This window comes from Capra hircus, chromosome 5 (genome assembly GCF_001704415.2).
Source record: "Capra hircus breed San Clemente chromosome 5, ASM170441v1, whole genome shotgun sequence".
Classification (NCBI taxonomy): domain Eukaryota; kingdom Metazoa; phylum Chordata; class Mammalia; order Artiodactyla; family Bovidae; genus Capra; species Capra hircus.
In genome coordinates, this window is record NC_030812.1 from 118,577,373 (window position 1) to 118,597,771 (window position 20,399).

At 67.5% G+C, this 20,399-nt stretch overlaps 2 protein-coding genes across 7 annotated transcripts; both read right to left on the minus strand.

Annotated features, from left to right (window-relative positions):
• Positions 898–9,254, minus strand: MAPK12 (mitogen-activated protein kinase 12). Of its 3 annotated transcripts, XM_018048957.1 has the most exons (12): positions 8,580–9,254; positions 8,379–8,508; positions 6,053–6,111; positions 5,187–5,298; positions 5,062–5,091; positions 4,786–4,833; positions 4,166–4,280; positions 3,893–3,964; positions 3,662–3,741; positions 3,513–3,591; positions 3,262–3,435; positions 898–1,437 (listed from the first exon to the last, which is right to left on the minus strand). In XM_018048957.1, the coding sequence occupies exons 1-12, from the start codon at positions 8,702–8,704 to the stop codon at positions 1,358–1,360; spliced, it is 1,104 nt and encodes a 367-aa protein (XP_017904446.1). In that variant the 5' UTR covers positions 8,705–9,254; the 3' UTR covers positions 898–1,357. The 3 variants fall into 3 exon arrangements, with proteins under 3 accessions (XP_017904446.1, XP_017904448.1, XP_017904445.1); XM_018048959.1 differs by lacking the exons at positions 8,379–8,508; positions 8,580–9,254 and adding an exon at positions 6,217–8,275; XM_018048956.1 differs by lacking the exons at positions 8,379–8,508; positions 8,580–9,254 and adding an exon at positions 6,217–6,232 and having other exon boundaries at positions 5,187–6,111.
• On the minus strand, positions 10,537–20,049 carry MAPK11 (mitogen-activated protein kinase 11). 4 transcript variants are annotated; one of them, XM_018048954.1, is made up of 13 exons: positions 19,801–20,044; positions 19,111–19,390; positions 14,645–14,774; positions 14,508–14,566; positions 13,867–13,978; positions 13,766–13,795; positions 13,638–13,685; positions 13,444–13,558; positions 13,118–13,189; positions 12,800–12,879; positions 12,298–12,376; positions 12,043–12,216; positions 11,462–11,789 (listed from the first exon to the last, which is right to left on the minus strand). In XM_018048954.1, the coding sequence occupies exons 1-13, from the start codon at positions 19,883–19,885 to the stop codon at positions 11,710–11,712; spliced, it is 1,344 nt and encodes a 447-aa protein (XP_017904443.1). In that variant the 5' UTR covers positions 19,886–20,044; the 3' UTR covers positions 11,462–11,709. The 4 variants fall into 4 exon arrangements, with proteins under 4 accessions (XP_017904440.1, XP_017904441.1, XP_017904443.1 ...); XM_018048951.1 differs by lacking the exon at positions 12,298–12,376 and having other exon boundaries at positions 10,537–11,789; positions 19,801–20,049; XM_018048955.1 differs by lacking the exons at positions 19,111–19,390; positions 19,801–20,044 and adding an exon at positions 16,798–16,974.

A 20,399-nucleotide genomic window follows, 5' to 3' on the forward strand; every position in this document is an offset into this window, starting at 1 on the left:
CCGCCCCGGAGCCAATCAGAGCAGCTCGGAAGCGGCGCACGTGGTCGCGAGGCGTGGTCAGCGGCCGCCCGCCCCGCGGAGATGGCTGAGTGCCTGCGTCACGGAGGTCGGCAGGCCTAGGTTGAGACGGGCGGTATCCACTCTGGCAACTTGTCTTGACCGTATATTGGGCTGAACCAGCTGTGCGCGAGGCCGGGAGAAGGAAGACGGGCTAATCCCGCCTTGCGCGCTCCTGCCGAGGGAAACAGTCGGGAGGAGCCCCAGGGTGGCCCCTGGTCCATCGGCAAGTCTTCTGCAACGGCCAGCAGAGGGCTCCGCGGGCTCGCCAGCGCTGGCTGGGGATGGCCGGGCCTGCGACAGGAATAGGAACACGGAAACCACCCTCTGCTACAGCACAGGCGTCTCAGAGGCCCCTGAGAAGCCGCGAGCGTCTTGCATAACCCTGCCACCCCAAGAACCTGGCCTTAGAGAGCGCGGGGACCCTAGAGTTGACACCTGAGTTGGACCTTGACCGCCTCACCCCCGTCAGGCCCTGCCCTGCATCTGGCTCCAGGGTCTAAGCTTAGAGGAAGGAAACGGCAACCCACTCCGGTGTTTTTGCCTGGAGAATGCCATGGACAGAGGAGCCTGGCTACAGTCCATGGGGTCTCAAGGATTCGGACAGGCGGAGCAACTACACAAGGACAAAAGGGTGGGGCCAAGCCCTAACTTGGGGGCTCCAGGCTTGAGGCTCACTGACACAGGTTGGGAGGGGGGGTCAGCTTTGTGACCTGGGAAGGAAAGGTTGCCCAGGCCCAGTGGCTCAGGGTGGGGAGAAACTCCCAGACCAGCCTCCTTACTCCAACCAAAAATCTAAAGCTGGAGCTCCAGCCCAGGAATGAGGAGGTGAAGCAGAGCGAGACCTACAAAAGGGTTTATTTCGTCCAGCCAAGGGGTCACCATGTGGCCAACGTACATTCCAGGCTGGGGGCGAGGAAGCGTCCACACGGACGCCCCCAGGAGACGCATCCCTGAGTTGGCATCCTGTCCTTCCTTCTCAGCACAGTTCAGAGAAGGCAGGGTCAGAGGCCAGGACTTGATCCCAAGCCCCGTCCCACCCCACTGGCTCTGAAGCTTCTGGTGCATCCTGGGGGCGGGGACTGCTGCTGGCAGGGTCAGAGGCCAGCCCCAGGTCAGGTGGGCATCCTATCCAGAAAGTCCAGATGCTCCTCTGGTTAGGCTGAGATGCGGTCTGTGAGCAGAGGAACAGGCTTCCAAGAGAGGTTCCGTGGAGCATGGGGAATCCAGCCTCAGCCAAGGTCACAGTGGCAGATGGGATCTCCGTCCAGGTGGAGCCCCAGCCAGGGCCCAGGAGTCTTCACAAGGCTGTCTCCTTGGAGGCCTTGGCCCCCAGCTGCCGGGGAGGCTTGAAGCTGAGCACCTCTTTATATGTGACACCTGAGGCCAGGACAGAATCACGGGAGAAGGAGCCCACCACCCATCAGACAGGTCCACGGGCACACCAAGGGCGGGCGCCAGCGACCAAGACCAAGCGCCTGCCCGGGCCAGCGATAGCTCCTGAGATTCCACTCGGGGTGGGGATGGGGAAAATTGGGCCCAGAGCACAGGACACTGACCTAGGGGCTCACTGCCCCCCTAAATTACAGTCAGAGATCTGACTGACTGCCAGGGTTTAGTCACCAAGGCAGCTCCTTGGTCCCACACGTGCGAGTCCACTCGTGTCCGTCCACAGGGACTGTCCACCCTGATGGGACTCCTGTAGCCGGCCCACACCCATGGCCCCTAGAGTGGCTTTGGCCCCACAGCCTGCCTCAGTGAACAGAGGATGTTGCGGGAACATAAACCAATGTGTTCACTCGAGTGGAGCTACGCAGAGTCCCACCAGGGCACTCCAGCTTCTGAATCCAGAACATCTATGAAGCCTCAAACAAGAGTCAAATTCCCGCTGACCACCTGCATCTCGGGCTTCCTCACCAGTCCCCATGTTCTCTGCACCACGCCCAGAGCAGGCAGTCCCAAGGGAGGGGGTGCTGTCCGCCTCCCCCAGCGTGCCCACACTCGCCGGGCCAGGAGAGCGCCCGTCTGGGGGACCACTGGGGCTCCCAGAGCCCGGTTCAGAGGCTCGACCACGCGTGGTCTGTGTGCTTTGCCCAGTGAGCAGCGCTGTGGGTGCCTCCCAGGCTGTCCGTCTGACCCTCATGAGGGAGGGGCCAGGCCACACGGGGGAGGTCCGTGTGGAAAAGCCCTTGCTGGAAGAATGGCCTTTCCCAGGGAGACAGGAGGTGATGAGCTTGAATTCCTGACCAGGGACTTAACCACAAACATGGTCTGTAGTAAAAGCAAAAGCTTTCACTACAGTTTGGGGCGATAACCACAGACAGGATCCTGTGGCCCATGGGTTTTGGTTTTCTGGTCTTTTTTTAGCAACAGAAAACTTATAAGCACAAAACAGCACAGACAAGGGTGGAGCCCCCACTGGTGGCACTGAGGACCCAGGGACCCTAAGGAGCTTGGTGTGAGCAGCATAGCTGCCCGGCTCTGCCCGCTCCTCCACGTCCAGGAACACAGCGCTGGCCTGAGGCTTGGCCGGGACAGGGTCTCAGACAGCAGCCACCAGGCCCGCAGCTCCAGCGGCCCTACTGCTGTGTCCCTCTCTCTCTGGGGGGCCCAAAGCCACGGAGACACCACATGCTGGTTGAGGCCCCATCCAGCGTGGGGCGTCAGGGACCTGACAGAGGGGAAGCTGGGGACCAGGCAGGCGTCCCTGAGCCCAGCCTCGGGCTGAGCAGGGGCAGGCAGCCCTCAAGAGACCAGCAGGGCCCTCGGCCTGAGAGGACAGCCGGCGCAAAGCCTGGAGCGCAGAGCGCAAGTGGGGGTGCTCGGTGGGCTGGAGGGGGCGGGCCGGGGTGCTGAAGAAGGTGGAGGGCAGGCGGGCTGCTTGGCACGGGCCTGACTCTCCCAGCAGGACAAGGGTGCTGTGTGGCTGCATGGTAGGAGGGATCCTCAAAGGGGCAAAAAGGCCAGGAGACCCAAGACGTACGAACAGAGGCCTGGGGAGGGGTTCTGAGGGGCTCCAGGTCAGCCCGGGCCCTGGCCTAGACGTGGATGGGCATGCTAGCCACTCCAGGCGCCGAGAGAGACCCAGTGCCTGGATCTGCCTTCTGACCTCCTGCTGCGCTCCTCGCTGAACCTGCATCCTGGGCAGGGGCGGGGGACCCTGAGCCTGGCCACCTGCACAGCTGACCCGGGGCCCCTACTCACGCTTCCACTCGTCCAGCGTGCGGTCCACGTCGTCAAAGGACTCATCGTACTTCTGGGCCTGGGGCTCGTCCTCCGTGTCGTGCAGTGACTCGAAGTAGGGATGGGCCAGCGCCTCGGCCGCCGTCACCCGCTGCTCTGCATCCAGCACCAGCATTTTCTCCAGGAGGCTCACGGCTGTGGGGAGGGCAGGTCAGGCCGGCCAAGGGCAGTGTCCCAGGCCCAGGACCCATGCCCACCCCAGCGCCACCTACCCAGGGGGCTTGCGTTGGTCAGGACGGAGGCAAAATCCTTCTTCTCCAGCTCAGGGAGGCCTTTCATGTAGTTCTTGGCCTGCGCGGGAGGAGAGCATGAGGGGCCAGTCCCAGGCCCGTCCCCAGCCCCCGCCCGGCCCCCGGCTGACCTCGTCACTTTGCAGCCTCTGCACAAACTCCGCGGGAGGCGTCCCTGTCACCTTCATGATCTCCTTCAGCTGGTCCAGGTCTTGACCAAGGTCAGGAACACAGAGTGGGCCAAAGACGGGGCTCGCCCACCCACCTGCTCCCAGCAGATGTCCCCCCAGGTGCAGGGTAAGCCCCTCAAACCCAGCCCCAGGTGCAGGGTAAGCCCCAGTCCGCCCCTCGGTGTAGGATACGGTCGTTGCCTTTGAAGAGCGTCTTCCCTGTGATCATCTCAGCCATGATGCAGCCCACGGACCAGATGTCCACTGAGACAGAAGCCCCTGCATGAGGGCTCCGCGGGCTGGGGAGGGGGCACACACAGACGGGAGGGCGGTGGAGGGGTCGTGGGCACCGGACCCATCTGGCCTGCCACCCCCCCGCCCAGCCCCCCGCCCAGCTCCAAGCCTCCCCAGGGAGCAGCCGCCACGGCCCCCTGGGGAGCAGGGAGTGGGCGGGCAGCTCCTCACCCGTCTGCGTGTAGCGCATCCAGTTCAGGATGACCTCGGGCGCGCGGTACCACCGGGTCACCACGTAGCCGGTCATCTCGCTGTCTGCCTGCCGGGCCAGGCCGAAGTCCAGGATCTACAGCCAGAGTCAGAGGGGGTGGGGGGCAAAGCGGTCCCTGGGGAGCGGGTGGGCCGACTGTGGTCCAGAAGACCCCAAGGGGCCCGGGCACAGTGGGGCCTCGGGCCAACACTCTGGGGCTGAGGTCTCAGCCACGTGCCCCTAACCCTGCCCGCAGGGCCCCCCGTCACAGCCAGGGCCCCCAGCCCAATGGGCTGTGCCTGCCCCTAACCCTCAGTAACAGGTCCCCGGGGGTCTCCTCCCCCGCTCTCCGCCCCTGCGGCTGCCCCAGCCTGGCCAGTGCCTCTGTGCAGACCCTCTCCGCCCCCCTTCTCAAGCGGGTATAGGCATGTGCCCGGGCCACCCCACCGAGTGCCGCCCTAGGAACCCGGCCAAGACCCAGAAGGCCGGGGTCTGATCCATCCATGTGGTCCTGGGCCAGCCCACCTCCGGGCCTGAGAGCAGGGGCCCAGCAGGCGGATGGGCAGGTGCAGGGGGGCCCCGAGTGCCCGGCCCCACACACCTTCAGCTCACAGTCCTCGTTCACAGCCAGGTTGCTGGGCTTCAGGTCCTGGGGACAAAGGGCGGTGTCAGCGCAGCACCACCCAGCAGAGCCAGGGCCCGAGCAGCGCCTGAACGTGGGGGCATGGCTGGCCTCCCCACAGCCCTTCCAGGAAGGGTGGGGTACCCGCCCCAGGCTGTGTGCAGACGGGGTACTCCCTTGGTGGGATGGGCAGCTACATGAGAGCCCCTTGCACCCACAGCCAGGAGAGGCACCTCCCCCTGGGCCAGGACTCACCCTATGGATGACGCCGGCAGCGTGGATGTACTGTGGGGACAGAGAGCGGTCAGCGGCCGTCGGCTTAGGAGACCACACTCCGGCCAGCGCAGGGCCCCTCCCAGCCCAGCAGCCCCGTGTCCCACCTTCAGCCCCTTGAGCGTCTGGTAGACGAGGAACTGCACCCGGTCTTCGCTCAGCTTCTCGTGCTTCATGAGCTTTCCCAGGTCGGTGCCCATGAACGGCATCACCAGGTAGCTGCAGCGCACGATGGGGCAGAGACGCTCAGGGCCGCACGGGGCCCCGTCACCCTGCGACACGCAGTCCCCGCCTCCCACGGCGCTGCCCCGGGCCCCACCCCGCGGGCCCCGCGACACCAGGCAGGTGAGGACTGTGTTTTGGCGTTTCCGAAGGGTAACCAGGGAGACCGAGGTTTGAGGCAGGGGAGGGGGGCGAAAAAAAGCAGAGTGGTGCCTCTGGACAGGGGGCAAGCTGGACAGGATGGGGAGACCGGGAGACACCCCAAGCACCCCACCAGGAAGCCAGGCCAGTCTGTATGCGTCCTTGACCTCCGCGAGGCTGGGCAGCGAGGAGCCCATCTCTTCCGCTCTTGCTCGGCTGGGCCCCGGGCTCCTAGCCGAGGGGAGCCTGAGTCCAGGGGTGGCCGCCTGGGCAGTCACGCGGCATGCGCGGCAGAACAGTCAGCAGCGGGCCCCCTGCACCCCTCCCCTCCCGCCGGCAAAGGGCAGCAGCTCCAGTTACAGGCACAGCCTCAGGGCCCACGTCCCGGAGCACGGGACCGCTGACAGCCCCTGGGGCCAAGACTCACACCTCTGGCACTGGAGGAGGCCCAGGTCCACCCCGCGGCACCAGGGGCATGTGGCAGACCCCTGGCCAGGCTGCAGGGCGAGGCCCGCCTCAAGGGGCCCCCGCCAACCCCAAACCTGAAGTTGACGCCCAGGAGTCACCCAACACCAGCTCCCTACCCGGCCAGCCCCGGGCTGGCACTCACAAGTCCGTGAAGTCATCCAGTGTCTCGTCGGGCGTGAACACGTCCAGCAGCCCAATCACCTGGGGAGGAGGCCAAGTGCCAGGTGGGCGGGGGCTCAGGCACCCACTGCAGGAGAGCCCCCTGCAGCTGCCCACAGGCCCAGCTCTGCCCACTGGCAGCTCTACCTTGCTCTGGCACACGTGCCCACAGACAAAGGCTATTTCTGGATGGAGACCGCAGGCACCCTCTGGGGGAGGGGCAGCCTCAAGTCCGGGGCAGCCCCCAGCCATCGAAGGAGCTCAGCCCTTGGCCTGTCCTCCCCGCTCTTCCTGTCCCTACTGAAGACCCAGAACCAGCATGGGGGCAGCCAGCCCTTAGCAGGGACCATGCCTCTGCCAGACAGGTCCAGGCAGGCAGCACTAGGAGCAAACTCACAGCCCCGCAGGCCTCCCCTCGGGGGGCGACAGAGCACATGGGAAGTGTGACAGCTGGCACCCGGGCCTCCAGGGACCCCGTGAAGCCTGCACATCCAAGCGGCTGGAGGGACAGGTGGGCGTGCTGGCAGGGGGCAGGCCTGGCAGAGGCCACACGAGTGGTGGCCGAGGCAGGAGACAGAGGGCTCGGAGCACTTGAGGAACACGGGAGAGAGGCCAGGTGGCCAAGAACCAGGCCAGGGAGCCGCCAAGGAGAAGCCGAGGAAACCGAGCGGGCCCGCGACACCAAGTGAGGGCTGCCGGGATCCCAGGAGCCGCCGCAGGGCGCTAGGCGGGCATGCCGCTGGGTGCGGCCCTGGCTGCAGTGCAGGGACACAGTGGACACGAGGCGGAGGGACACCTCCGTGACTGCCGCAGCCTCCAGGGCCAGACCCGGGTGAAGAGGCGGGGACCCTCAGAGAGGGGCCAGAGGCAGGAGAAGGGTCAGGAGGTGGTTTCAGCAAGGATGCCGGAGGTTCGGGGGAGGTGTGTCAGATTGATGGAAACTTCCAGGCCTCTGCCTTGCACAGGGAGGCCAGTGCTGGAGGTGCAAGGCTGGGGTAAAGGGGCGGAGGTGGGCACAGGATGGGCAGGACTGGGGCACGCCTCAGCCTCTCGGAGACCGTTTCTTCCCAGGAACACGGGGTCATGAAAGGCAGAGCCTCCCAGCTAAGGGGGGCAGCTGGGGGGCAGTCAGGAGGTCTGGGGGAAGCAGAGAGCAGCAGCAGTGGGGAGGCCCGAGAAAGGACAGGGCTGGGAGGCCACAGGGCAGGAGCCCAGGGAGAGAGTGGACAGGCTGGGGCAAGGCGGGGAGCATGGCTGGGAGGGAGGGGACCACAGGAAGGCACTGGCAGAGGGGTCGGTCCTCACGTGGACGAGTCCCGCGTGTGAGCAGGTGTGGCCTGCAGGTAGCAACACTGGCGCTTGGCGGGTATCCTCCACAAAGGGGATTCCACCCGGGAATGAGAGCAGGACCCACCCGAGGCACTGAGTGGGTGGGCCCTGGAGCTGAGGGGAGTTTCCTGGTGGACGTGGGGACCAGGAGGTGCCAGCCCTCCATGACTGGCCAGGGTCTGGGCACCCCGGTCACCCTCAGACTGGGCAGGAGAGGCTTGTGGGCGGGGAAGCGGGCAGCTTTCAGGGTAACAGGAGGAACTGCATGGACAAGAACGGAAGGGCCCTCTGCGGCCCACACTGTGCAGGCAGAGGCTTGTGGCAGCTTCGTGGGGTCTCCTGTGGGCAGGTCTGGAAACAGAGGAGACCCCTCCCCGGTGGTGGCTGGCCCTTCCTCACACTGTGGGCGTGGGCGTCACAGGAAGGGTCTGGGTGCCCGTGGGTGCCCGGTGCCCTCCACACACAGCTCACTGAACCCCTTCACCGTCAGAGACCCAGGGGCTCTGAGGGAGCTGACAACTCTGATTCTGCCTTCCTCGGCGTTCCCAGCTGCCGCAGCCCCAGGGCTGGGGCGCAGGAGGCAGACTGGGGTAAGGAGAGGAGCTGGAGAAGCAGGGAGGGGGCAGCCGGCCAGCGCGGGGAGGGGGACCTTCCAGGAAAACCCCTCCTACCCGCTGAGGTCCCCGGGGCTCAAGTCAAGGTTGCCGGCGAGCAGGGCTGGAGCCCCGCGGCCTGGGCCATCCGCAAGCAGGCCCTGGGCCGAATAGCCAGAGGCGGCCGCGGGACTGGCCCAGGCGGAGCGGTCGAGAAACCAGGAAGCTGTCCTCTCGACCCCGCACGCTCAGGGACACGGCCCGACCCACGGCCCCCGCCCCGCCACCCCGAAGAGCAGCCCAGGGGTCTCCCGGGCGGGGGTCTGGAGCCGGCGGGGGGTGAGCGGAGCGCGGCGGCCGCGGGCGGGCCCGGGCGGCGCGACTCACGTTCTCGTGGCGCATGTGCTTCAGCAGGCGCAGCTCGCGATAGGCGCGCTTGGCGAACAGCTCGGACTGAAAGGGCCGGTACAGCTTCTTGATGGCCACCTTGGCGCCCGTGCGGCTGTCCACCGCCGAGCTGCGGGGCGCACAGCTCAGCGAGGGGCCGGGACACCCCACCCCCGGCCGCCCCGCCCGGCCTGCACTCACCACACGGCGCCGTAGGCGCCGGAGCCCACAGGCTGCAGATCCTGGTACACGACGCGCACCTCCCAGGCCGTCTTGGTCACCTCCTGGCGATAAAAGCCCTTGCGGGCGGGCGACGGGGAGCTCATGGCTGGCCGGGCACCGCCCCCGCCGCGGACACCGTGCCTCGAGGGCCGGGGACCCGGAATCCACGGGGGGACCCGGCGCGCACTCCGGGCCGCCGCCGCCGGGGAACCCGGCTCCTGGCTGTCCCGTCCGGAGCTCCGACCCCGGCCCCCGCCTGGGCCGCCCGCGGCCCCTCCCCTGCGGGATGACCAACCGGCCCGGGGCCCGGGCGCACGTGACGCCCCCGCCCTCCCCCCGGCCCCGCGCCGCTGCCCTGCGGCCCCTCCGGAAACCTGAGGCGGCGCCGCCCCAGAGGCCGGAGGCGGGGGAGGGGAGCGCCGCCGCTCAGGGCAGCCCCGGGCCCGGAGCCGACGCGGCGCCCGGACCGGCCTGCCTCCCCGCTCCGCCCTCGGGCTGGACTCCCCGGGCCGAGCGCGCGGTGTCTCTGCGGGAAGCCCGTGGATCTCGTGTTTCCTCCTTCCCGCCGCGCCCCGGGGTGCTGGCCCGTCCTGGCCGCCTGAGCTTGTCAGCTTCTACCCCCATCCCCAAATCACCGTCCAGCAGTCCGGCCAACTTCCTCCCCGCACCAGAGAACTCCCACCCTGAGGCACCTGACCCGAGCTGAGCACTGGAGCGCCAACTGCCCACCCCAGGATGCCCCTTCACCCTGGGCTGACCCTCCCACCGCCAGCTCCGTTCCACCCGTCTTGCCTCTATCCCCTTTTCCCTGTGAAGAAGCTGATTCCCTCTCCCAAACTCAGGGCACCTACCACGCTGGAGCAGAGGGTGGTCCTGCAGGCCCCCCACCTGGCTGGGGAGACTGCCCAGAGATGTGCAAGCCGCCCTGCAGGTCCTGCCCCATCCAGCCCAGGCCCCAGGTTTACTCTTCAAAACAGCCAGAGCGGCTCACTCGCCGCAGGAAGGTACGTCCGACCCCCAAGGCGAAGGGGCACCCACTTACCTTTAGAAGGGGGCATTATTGTTTCATGTGTCAGAGCCCCCTCCATCCCCTCCCCCAGCCCAGTGACCCAGGCCTGAGACACAGCGGGGTTACAAGATGCCCCGGGGCCCCAGCCACCTTCTGCGCCCTACGCCATTGATCAGCAACCCTGCAGCTCGCTGGCCCGAGCAGCTTTATACCTGCTCCACCGCAGCGAGCCGGCCCTCGGGAGCTGCAGGCTGGTCCACGGCCGCAGCCTGGGATCCCTGGAGCCACAATCACGTTTGCCCGTGCCCCTCATGCCCTGTGGTACCCCACCTGCCTCCTCCAGGAAGCCCCCAGCTGGCCCCCTGACTCTGGGCATTGAGGTACAGGGCTCCAGAAGGGTTCTGCTGCTCCTGCCCCGCCCCCAGGACTCGGCCCAGCCTGGTCTCCGGGGGTCCTCTAAGACTTGAGGCCAAGCAGCCACGCTGACCAGGCCTCTCTGCAGGCCCAGCTCCCAGATGATCCCCACAGCCCTCCCAAAGCCCGGGGCAAAGGCACAGGATGTCCCCAGACTAGGGACACTCTGCCTGGTCCCCAGTGGGGCCTGGGCCTTCCCAGCCTGAGCTGCAGGGAGCAGCAGGGGCTGATCACTCAGTGGGCAGCCCTCCTTGACCTGGAAAGAAAGGAAAGTTTCTCCCTGGCCCTGGGGAAGGCAGGCCTTTTGTTCCCCTACCCTGCATGCTCCCTGACCAGAGTGAGAGGCAGGTCTGGGTCTGGACCTGACGCTGCGCAGTGAACCTCTGAGGGCAGCGGATTGATTGTGAGTGGACATCCTGTTCTGTCCACCTCAGAGCCTGCTGGCCCTCGGGGACCGGCGGGACACGGCCCTGCTCTACAGGCAGGAGGGGCAGCAGGAACTGGAGCCTGAGACACGAGCCAAGTGGGGGGCAGGACCCCCTTTATTGCAAAACTCCCATGCAGGCACTTGACACTCAGACCTCCCTGGTCCTGCAGGGTGAGAGGTCACCACCTGGCAGGGAAGCCCCTTGACGGCGGGCCCACACCCCCAACACATCTGGAGCAGGGGCCTGTCCCAGAGGTCGCTGGGTCCCCTCCGCTCTGGAAGGACAGAGGACAGGGCGGACCCACAGACTAGGGCACCCCAGGTCCTGGCAACAGAACCAGAGGGCGGGCAGAGGTTTCCATCCACTCAGGGCCAGGACCCACGTCCACACTCACGGCCACCTCCTGGAGGCCGGAGCTCCCAAGCCTGCCAGCCCCTCAGCGGGCCCGGACCCCCGTGCCTCGGGAACCTTCCGCAGCTCCCACGTCCACGGGGAGAGGAGATTTGCTCACAGAGATGCCCGTGGCCACCTGAGCTCCTTGCACGCTGCCCAGCAGGCTCTTAGCAAAGCCTTGCGCCCCACCCACCTCGAGGACTGAAGGCAGGGGAGGCAACGGGACAGTCACCCCCACTTGGGCCTGCGGCTGGTCACACCGCGGCTCTCAGGAGCCCTCAGACACACACGCCTCAGTTTGCTCTGACGTGGATTCCAGGACAGCGCCGCCTACAGCATGGGCAGACACGTGGCCCAGGCAGCCGCCCCACTCCCGCGCCCCCACGGAAGACCCTGTGAGCCTCAGCACTTTTGAAGGGAGCCCCTCACTTCCAGACCGAACAGCTCCAGCCATCATTTAGGCCCTCCTTTGTCTCAGGGAAGCTCCAGCCCCAGTGTATGTACCCCCGCCCCCACAGAGCCAGCTCTCTGGGGTCCAGGTCTGGGACACACTGCCCAGGGGGTGCTCTTCCGGCACCCAGGTCCCCCCAGGGAGGCCCTAAAGGGGACCTCGGGAGGGGGCAGGAGGACAAGGACGTGCAGGATGCTCTGCCTGGGCTCCCACACCCGCAGCTCACGCCTGTGCGGGCGTCCACACACGCGCAGGTTCCCCAGAAGGTGCAGCACGAGGACGGGGGTCCCAGGCCAGGGCTGGGTGCCACTGGCTGTGGTGGCGTCGAGGCAGGCGCCCCCCACAGGGGCCTGGCGGCAGGTGGGCTCAGGCCCCCTCTCGAGCCCCAGTCGGGAGGCTGGCAGCAGCATTCCATCACTGCTCAACGTCCAGGCTGCCCAGTGGCTGCGGGGGCTCCGGGGGCTTGAAGCTGACGACTTCCTGGTAGGTGAGCTCTGTGCAGGGAGGGGGGAAGTGTGCGCTCAGGCCCCCAGCGGCCCAGGCCCCCCGCCCTCTGGGAGCACCCCCCCTTCCTGGGCCCACCCTGTGCGGCCCCCAGGTTTCTGGTAGACTCAGCCAGGCCTAGCTCTAGCTGCCCCCGCCCGCCCCAGTGTTGGGGGGGTAGATGTCCCCCCACCCAGACCCTCTCAGAGGAACAGGAGCCCCTGCTGAGAATGGCCAGGGCCAGCCTCGGGGACGCGGCCCCACCCTTCCACTCCTCCACCGTGCGCTCCTTGGCCTCCATGCTCTCGTCGTAGGGCTCCGCCTCTGGCTCGTCCTCCGGGTCGTGGTACTGGCTGAAGTAAGCATGTGCCAGGGCCTCGGCTGCGCTGACCCTCTGGTCACTGTCCAGCACCAGCATCCTGCCCAGGAGGTCCACAGCTGCAGAGGCGGGGGTGCCAGGTCAGCTCCACCCCCAGGGCCGAGCTTGGAGCCCCACCCAGGCCCCCAGCCAGTCCTCACCCAGGGGGTTGGCTCCGTGGAAGATGCTCCTGAGGTCCTTCTGGGGCATGGGGGGCAGGGACTGGATGTAGGTCCGGGCCTAGGTGCCCACGGAAGGGTCTGAGGGGCTGTGCACGGCCTCCCCGCCCCCAGCCCTAAGCCAGGCAGGGGCTTGATGGGAGAGGCCCCCAGCCTTTCTCTCCAACATGCCTGGCCAAGGGCATGCATGGAACAAAGACCTCCCCTCTAGGATCTGGGGGCTCCAGCACCTCGCCTGGCCCCACAGGCCGGCAGGCCCAGGTGTGGTGCCATTCCACGGTCCGTAGCCAGGACGCTGCAGGTGCCCAGGCTTCACCCGCCCTGTCCCTCATGCCAGGAGTGTCTCCCCAGGTCTCCCTGAAGGGGGCCGTGCCCGCCTTAGGGTCTGTTCCACTGTGACCCACACTCCCCCCATGGGGCCCCATCTAGTCCCACAGCCCCCCTTCCACCAGGTCAGCAGAGGGGCTGGTGACCAACAACTCACATGTTCTGAGGATATCTTTGCTAGAACCTCAGGGCTGGGTGTGCCCACCACCTCCATGATACGCTTCAGCTGATCGATGTCTGCCTAGCTCAGGAAAGGTCCAATGGCCAGGTATGGACTCTCCTGGGATCCCAGACCCCAAACCTTGGGTCACTGCCCAGACCCTGCTCTCCTGCCGCTGGGGACAGTGAGCCCAAAGTGGCATGGTGTGGGGCAGAGGAGGCAAGACTGGCCAGAAAGCGCCAGAGCCCACGTCCCTAGACCCCCCACCCTGCAATGGGAGGCCCAGCCTTCCTCCCCAACCTGAACCAAGGATACAGTCACTTCCGGGGAAGAGAGCCTTTCCCTGGAGCAGCTCAGCCATGATGCAGCCCACGGACCAGATGTCCACTGAAGCAGAAGGTGTCGCCATCAGTCTGCCCACCCCAAGTCCCGCCCCAGAGAGCTGGGGGCTGGGCCCACGGCCCCACGGTCACATCCAGGCCCTTTCCTGACGGCGCCCTGGGCAGGGCAAGAGTCAGCCCAGGAGCCGCGGTGCCCTGCCTCTCTGAAGGTCTGGTCCTGAGCGCCTGGCCTGTCCCCAAGGCCCCTGGCCTCCGGCCCCGCCCACCCCCGCAGGCCGCGCCCCGCGGGGCTGCCGTCACCTGTCTGGCTGTAGTGCATCCAGTTTAGCATGATCTCGGGGGCCCTGTACCACCGCGTGGCCACGTAGCCAGTCATCTCCTCATCTGCCTGGCGCGCCAGTCCGAAGTCCAGGATCTACGGCGACCCCCGGCTTCAGCCCCGAGGGTCTCCACCTCCCCGCAGCCGCCTCCCAGCCCCTGCCCCGGGCGCTCACCCGCAGCTCGCAGTCCTCGTTCACGGCCACGTTGCTGGGCTTCAGGTCCTGCGGGGCGGGCGGGCGCGGTCAGAGGCCGGCAGAGTCCCTGGCGCAGGACCACCGCCGCCTCCGCGCACCGCACCTACCCGGTGGATGATCCCGGCCGAGTGGATGTACTGCGAGGGGGAGACGGCGGGGCGTCAGGCGCTGGCCCCCGCGCCGCCTCCCGCTCCCGCTCCGCGCCCACCTTTAGCCCGCGCAGCAGCTGGTACACGAGGAACTGCACGTGCTCGTCACTCAGCGCCTGGCACTTGACGATGTTGTTCAGGTCGGCGCCCATCAGCGTGGTCACCAGGTACCTGGGTGCGGCCGGGAATGAGCCCCGCGCCGCCGCCGCCCCCGCCCCGGCCCGCCCCGCCCGCCCCGGCCCGCCCCGGCCCGCCCCGCCCGCCCCGGCCCGCCCCGGCCCGCCCCGGCCCGCCCCGGCCCGCCCCGGCCCCGCGCCCCCGCCCCCGCCCCGCCCCGGCCCGCCGCGCCCCCCCCCCCCCCGCCCCGCCCCGCCCCGGCCCCGCGCCCCGCCCCCGCACCGCGCCCCCGCCCCGCGCCCCCCGCCGCCCCCCGCCCGCGCCCCCGCCCCCGCCCCCGCCCCGCGCCCCCGCCGCCCCGGCCCCCGCGCCCCCGCCCCGCCCCCCCCGCCCCCGCCCCGCGCCCCCGCCGCCCCCGCCCCGCGCCCCCGCCGCCCCGCCGCCCGCGCCCCCGCGCCCCGCCCCGCGCCCCCGCCCCGCCGCCCCGCCACCCCGCCCCGCCCCCCGCCCCCCGCCCCGCCCCGCCCCGCCCCGCCCGCCCCCCGCGCCCCCGCGCCCCCGCCGCCCCGCCGACGCCGCTCACACTTCGCTGAAATCCTCGAGGGAGGTGGCAGGCGTGAACACGTCCAGCAGCCCGATGACCTGGGGGGGCGGGGAGTCAGAGCTGCGCGGCCCCGCGCGCGGCGCGCCCCGCCCCGCTCGCCCGCCCGCCCCGCTCACGTTCTCGTGCTTCAGGTGTTTGAGCAGCCGCAGCTCCCGGTAGGTCCTCCGCGCGTGGATCAGAGACTGGAAGGGCCGCGACAGCTTCTTCACCGCCACCCTCTGGCGCAGCCGTGTGTCGTAGGCCGAGCTGCAAGGCCGCGCGTCAGGCCCTGCCTCGGTCACTGGCCAGAAGGCCACCAGCACAGCCATGAGACCCCACTCGCTCCCAGGCTCTCCCCTCCCCCCTGGGGTCTTCTTTTTTTAAAATATTTGTTTGGCTGTGCTAGGTCCTAGTTGAGGCATGTGGGGTCTAGTCCCCTGACCAGGGATTGAACTCTGGCCTCCCCACATTGGAAGGAGGGCATCTTAGCCACTGGACCACCAGGGAAGGCCCCCTCCTGGGGTCTTGCTCCTTCCTCCAGGGGCAGGTCCCCTTCCACTGACCCCCTGACTTCCGGCCTCCCGAGCCCACCTGAATTTCTCCTGACTCCTGCCTCCAACTCAGGATGGAAATGCCACCCCAGGGAAACAGCCAGAAGCCTGCTGCCAGAGTGGATGTTCCTCCAGCTCCCTGTGGGCCACGGGGGCTGGGAGGCCACTGAGGGGTCCCAAAGCCACGCCCAAAGCCCCGGAACGTTCAACACGTGGAGGAGAACCTGACCAAAGGCGTGTGTTGCGTCCCCATCTGTGGCAGTGAGAGGCTGGACAGTAGGGAATGTCCAGCAGAGGGTGGCATCTGGACCCCCAGAGCGCTTCCCCTCCTGCAGCCCCACTCCCCGGAGGCCCAGACCTGCAGCCTCCGTGCCCAGCTCCTCAGTGTGCCCTCCGCCCTCCCGCTCCACCGCTGTCTCAGGATCCGCCTTCCCTCCAGCGAGCTGTCCTGTGCAGTCAGCCCACCCCTCATGCCCACGCAGCGAGCCTCCTGCAGCAGGTGGGATGCTCGTGGGCGATGGTGGAGGAAAGCCGCTCTGGGGTGGGAGTCAGGGGGAGTTGCCCCTCACAGGGGAGGTGAGCAGACCCTTTTCTGTCTGCAGGGTCAGCAGAGGACTGTGGGGATTGACATCAGGCCATCAGCCTCATCTGAGGAGGGAGGGAGCCCAGGAGTGACACCTGCCTGGGGGCCCGCTTCCAGCAGGGCTCTGTCAGCCCCCCCAGGGGCCACACACACACACCCTCTCCTGCCACTGAGGCCTTAGGGGGAAGCCAGGGCCCGCTGGCTGGGGCGGCTGGAGTGGCCTGGGGTTCCCGATGACTGGCCAGTGACAGCATGAGGCCTGAAGCCCAGGAGACCCCAAACCCCTTCTCCAGGCTCCAGCGCTGGGCCCTGGGAGTGATCTGAAGAGTCCCACTTGGAACCTTCTGCCGCGTCCTAGAGGAACAACTCTCCCCTGGGGGCCTGCCTGCCTATACCGATGCCCCTACAGACACCTGGCACCTCACCGGTTCTGGATTGGGGGGGCACCCTTCAACATCCACACCCACAACTGTCCTCACTGTCAACACTGAAGCTCCAAGTACAGTCTGCAAGCCCCGACCGGCCCCACCAGGTCCAGAGGCCTCCCCAGGCCCACCTTCCCTCCTGTCTAGGCCCCAGGGTCTCTCTTGGTTGGGGCAAAAATGGGGAGGGGTGTAGACCCCCTAAAGACTGTGGGGGATGGTAGCCTTCTCTGATCAGGCCTGAACCCCATTCGGAGTCTGAGACCCCTTGGAAAACGGGGGAGGGGACAGGGCTCACGGAGGAGCTGGAGGTCTTTCTTAGGCAGGGATCTTGGCGCCCCACCCCCAAGCAGGGCTCTTCTTTTTCAAGCAAAACTACCCACCCTGGGGCGGGGGTATCTATCGGAGCCCAGGGTTACCTGACCCTTGACCGGGGAACCCCAGATGCCTGCTCAGACATCCAGGGCCACGGAGACCGGCCCTTTCGCCAGCTGTGACGCCGCAGATTCAGACCCGGAGGAGGACTCCCCGGGCTGGAGGAGCAGAGGGATGCCCCTTCCCCGGCCAGGGAGAGGCGCCGGGAAAGTTTCCCTCGCGCCCCCACCCCACATTCATTCCTCGGATCCGCGTAAGGCCCGGGGGTGGAGGCAGGGCGAGCCCCTCCCCGCGTCGGAACCCCGCACGGGGGGGAGGGGCGCGCGTGGAGACCCCCCCTCGCCCCAGCCGGCCCCTACCAGACTGAGCCGTAGGCGCCCGAGCCCACCGGGCGCAGCCCCTGCAGCCGCTGCGGCACCTCCCACAGCGTCTTGTTCAGCTCCAGACGGTAGAAGCCGGCGCGCGGGCCCGACATGTCCGGAGCGGCCGCAGCTCGGCGCGCGCCCCGCCCCGCTCCCGGCGCCCCGCGGAGCCCCAGCCGGCTGCGGGAGGCGGGGCGGGGCGGGGCCAGGGAGGGGGTTCCCGCAGACCGACGCGCGCAGCCGGCCCTGGGCGGCGGCTGGGCGGAAAGCGGCCTTCCCGGGGAGGGGAGGGCGGCGGCCGTGGAACGGCTCCTGGCTCCTCCCGCGGCCTCCTCCCGGGGACCGCGCGCCTCCCCCAAGCGCGCCGCGTCTGTCCTCGGCGCGGCACCGCCCGGGCTGGGCCGCTGCCACCTCCCGGGCTCGGCTCCCCGCACCCTCCCGTGCCCGCACCCAGGGCGCCACCCCTGCCCACCTGCCTTTGCCCGCACTCCGCCCGCCTGCTCTGAGTCCTGCGTCTCCCCGCTCCAGCCTGCTCGGGGCGGGCACCCCTCCTCTCCCGGCTCCTCATCCGGGCCTTGCACCCCTCCCCTCCCCCAGCGAGCTCCTCCTGGAATGAAGGCAGAATCCTCTAAATCAGAGAAGCCAGGGCGAACCATCGGACATATATATATTTATATTCATATACATATTTTTCAGATAAATATGTAAATGAATATTTACATAGCCCCAATAAAAGCTAGGCATTTGGTTGGATAGGGTCCCTTCCGCGTGGGCCGATGGCGGCGCCTTGGACTTTGGGTCGGCCTCGCTTCCCTTCCCGTTTGGCCATCCGGCCTTGGCCGTGTGGTTCGCTTCCTAGTAAAGCTTCCCCGACCTGGTGAGGCCTTCTGCAGCTGCGGCTCCTGGGCCGGGCTCAGCCGCACCCTGGGGGAAGCGCAACTGCCGGGCCGGCCCGGAGACCCGCCCTCAGGACCAGGGACAGCGGCGGCGCCGGGGGGCGGGGGGGGGGAATGGGAGGGCTGGACTCAGGAATCTCTCCTCAGCTGGGCCCTCTTTGGGGCCTGGTACCCGTCCTCCTGCTGAAGTAGCCCCCTCAGCTGTGACCTCTTCAGGAAGCCCACTCTGACTTTCCCAGGTACTGCGGGGTCTCGAACTGCGAACTCCACCCCGCGCAGGGCATTTCCTCTCTGCCCCTGGAAGGTGCAGTTCGCACCGGCTGCTGCCACTGAAGGGGCTGGGCCTATTTCAGCGTCTGCCTGGAGCTCTGGGCGGGAGCGGAGGCTTCTGTTTGAAGTGACCAGGGTTGGGATGGAGCACCTCTGGGGAGTCAGCCCCCTGACCCGCACCCTGGGGAAGGGGGGGGGTGCGGCGCTCGGCTGCCCCTCCCAAGAGAGTGCGACCTCAGGCTGGGTGCCCAACCTTCCCCTTTTATGAAACAAGCAAAAATCTGAGTTTTTATGTGAAACCTCCTGATATTCAAATATTGATAATCAAATTAAAACATGTCAACACAGTCCCAGGCAAACGGACAGTTGTGCCTGGCGAATCCAGGTCCTGCAGGGAGCCCAAGCGTAAGAAGGGCGCCGGTCCCACTCCCAGCGCGCGGGCCCCAGTTCCTCTCTGGGCGCCGGGAGCCCGGGATGCGGTGAAGACGCTGGTGTCCCCGCCCCCAGCCTCTGGCCCTAACCCCGCTTCCTCGGGGCCCCGCGATGGGGACACCTTTCCGGCCGGGCGAAGTGACTGAGGTTTTGTGCGGAGTTAATGGAGCTTCAGCTAAAGCAAGGAGGGAGGGGAGCGGCGGGCCGTGGGAACCGGCCGCGCGCCGCAGGGAGAGGCGGCCTTTGTCTGCGCCGAGGCCGCGTGGGGCGGGCCGCGTTCCCATGGCGACCGGCGGCCCCGGCCGGGCGGGGTGGAGCAGGCGCGGGGTCCTCCCTCCTCCAAGGGGGCCAAGAGGTCTGTCGACTAAGGGAGCCCCGCCCGGCCTTCTCCCGTCGCCCTCTTTCCCCCGGAATCCCAAGCGCGAGTGGGGATTCTGTCCTCCGACAGGACCCGCAGTTTTTGTCCCTCACTCTGCTGTGTTTTCAGGGTCGTCCTGGCCGGAGCCTGGAGCAGGGCTGGCATGGAGCAAGGGCAGACAGGAGCGGCAGGCGCTGCCCGCGTGAGGAGGGCGCGGTGGGGCTGGCAGAGACGAGCCCGCGTGAGCCCTGGGCCGCCGACCCGACCGCACCCCTGGCCCCTTTCCACTCCCTATTGTGATTCACGGGGTGGGGGTTGGGCGGGGCATACCAAGATCCCGCATGCCGAGCCTACCGTCTCCTCTCCACACGTCCAGACCACCCCCTCCTCAGCCCCACGCCGGTCTTCTGACTGGCTGCACGTCCCCCTGAAGGGAAGAAACCTTTAGGGAGGTCAGAGGAACCTCCTAAAATGCTATCTGGCCCTGTCACGGGGGCCCCTTGACTTAGAGGATGTGTCACGCCCCTAACAATCAAGCAGGGTGTGGTCCTGGGCTGGCTGTTCTCGGCAGCTTGGAAGGAAAAGTCTTCGCGGTTGCTGGTCACCCGTCGGTCTTTGCCTCTCCTAGTTCCCACTGCATTGGGAGGAAAACGGGAAGCGCAGAGGGATGGAACTCCTTGGTTTGCAGGTCTCCTGACCCCTCCAGGCCGGCCAGTCCCCCCGCCCCCGCGCCCCACGCACCCAGCATCCACGCCCAGTTTCTCCACTGGCCCCAGAGGATGGCCTCTGGATCCATTCACGCGCCTGTCCTCCACGGGGGAGAGCACCCCGCCTGTCGGACCTGCAGCAGAAGGCAGTCTCACCCCCTCTCCCTGTTTCACGCCCCACTACCAGTGGGCAGGAGGCAGAAGTGTCTGCAGCAGTCCCGTCTGGGAGCCAGGCCTCCAGGCCCCTGCTCCCTCTAGCCTCCCCCACCCTCAGGCTAGCACTTCCAAACTGTGCCCCCTGCTCCAGTCTAGCAGTGTCTTGTTCTGCCTTCCTGACCTAGGACAGAGCCGTGTCGGTGCTCCTCGGGGTAGGAGTGCCAGTTGTGTGCCTTCCACGTGGGAGATACCCACTCTTGTTTCATGCGGCTTGAAATCGGCGGCCTGTCCAGAAGTGCCTCATGATTGAAAACCTAACCTGCTGAGACCTCTCAGCCGCAGTGGTGTACACCAGGTGGAGACACAGGCCAGGGGGCCTCCCAGTAGCCTCCAGATCCTGGGAATAAAGCCGCACATACCAGAAAGCAGGTCAGATGGATGGAACCCAAAGACAAGTGAGCACCTGGATGGAACCGGATCTGAAGCTGGGCCCTTCACTTGTTTTTATGAAGCCACTAAATCCCTTTCCTGCTGGGGCCGGTATTCTTGGACCACATGGGCCCCCTCAGGGAAGACCCTTTCTGCCCCCTTTACTGCTGTGTAGCTAGTGCCCAGGACGTGCTGAATGAACACGTGAGGGCCCTGACACACTGATGCTGCGTGCGTGCACATGCACGCCTGTGCTCACGGCACGTCTGCTTGATGGTCACAGGCTGGTACACCTCCTGGTTCCTGTGCTGTGTGCAACGTGCGATTGGGAGTGAGCCCCCGCCCCCAGGG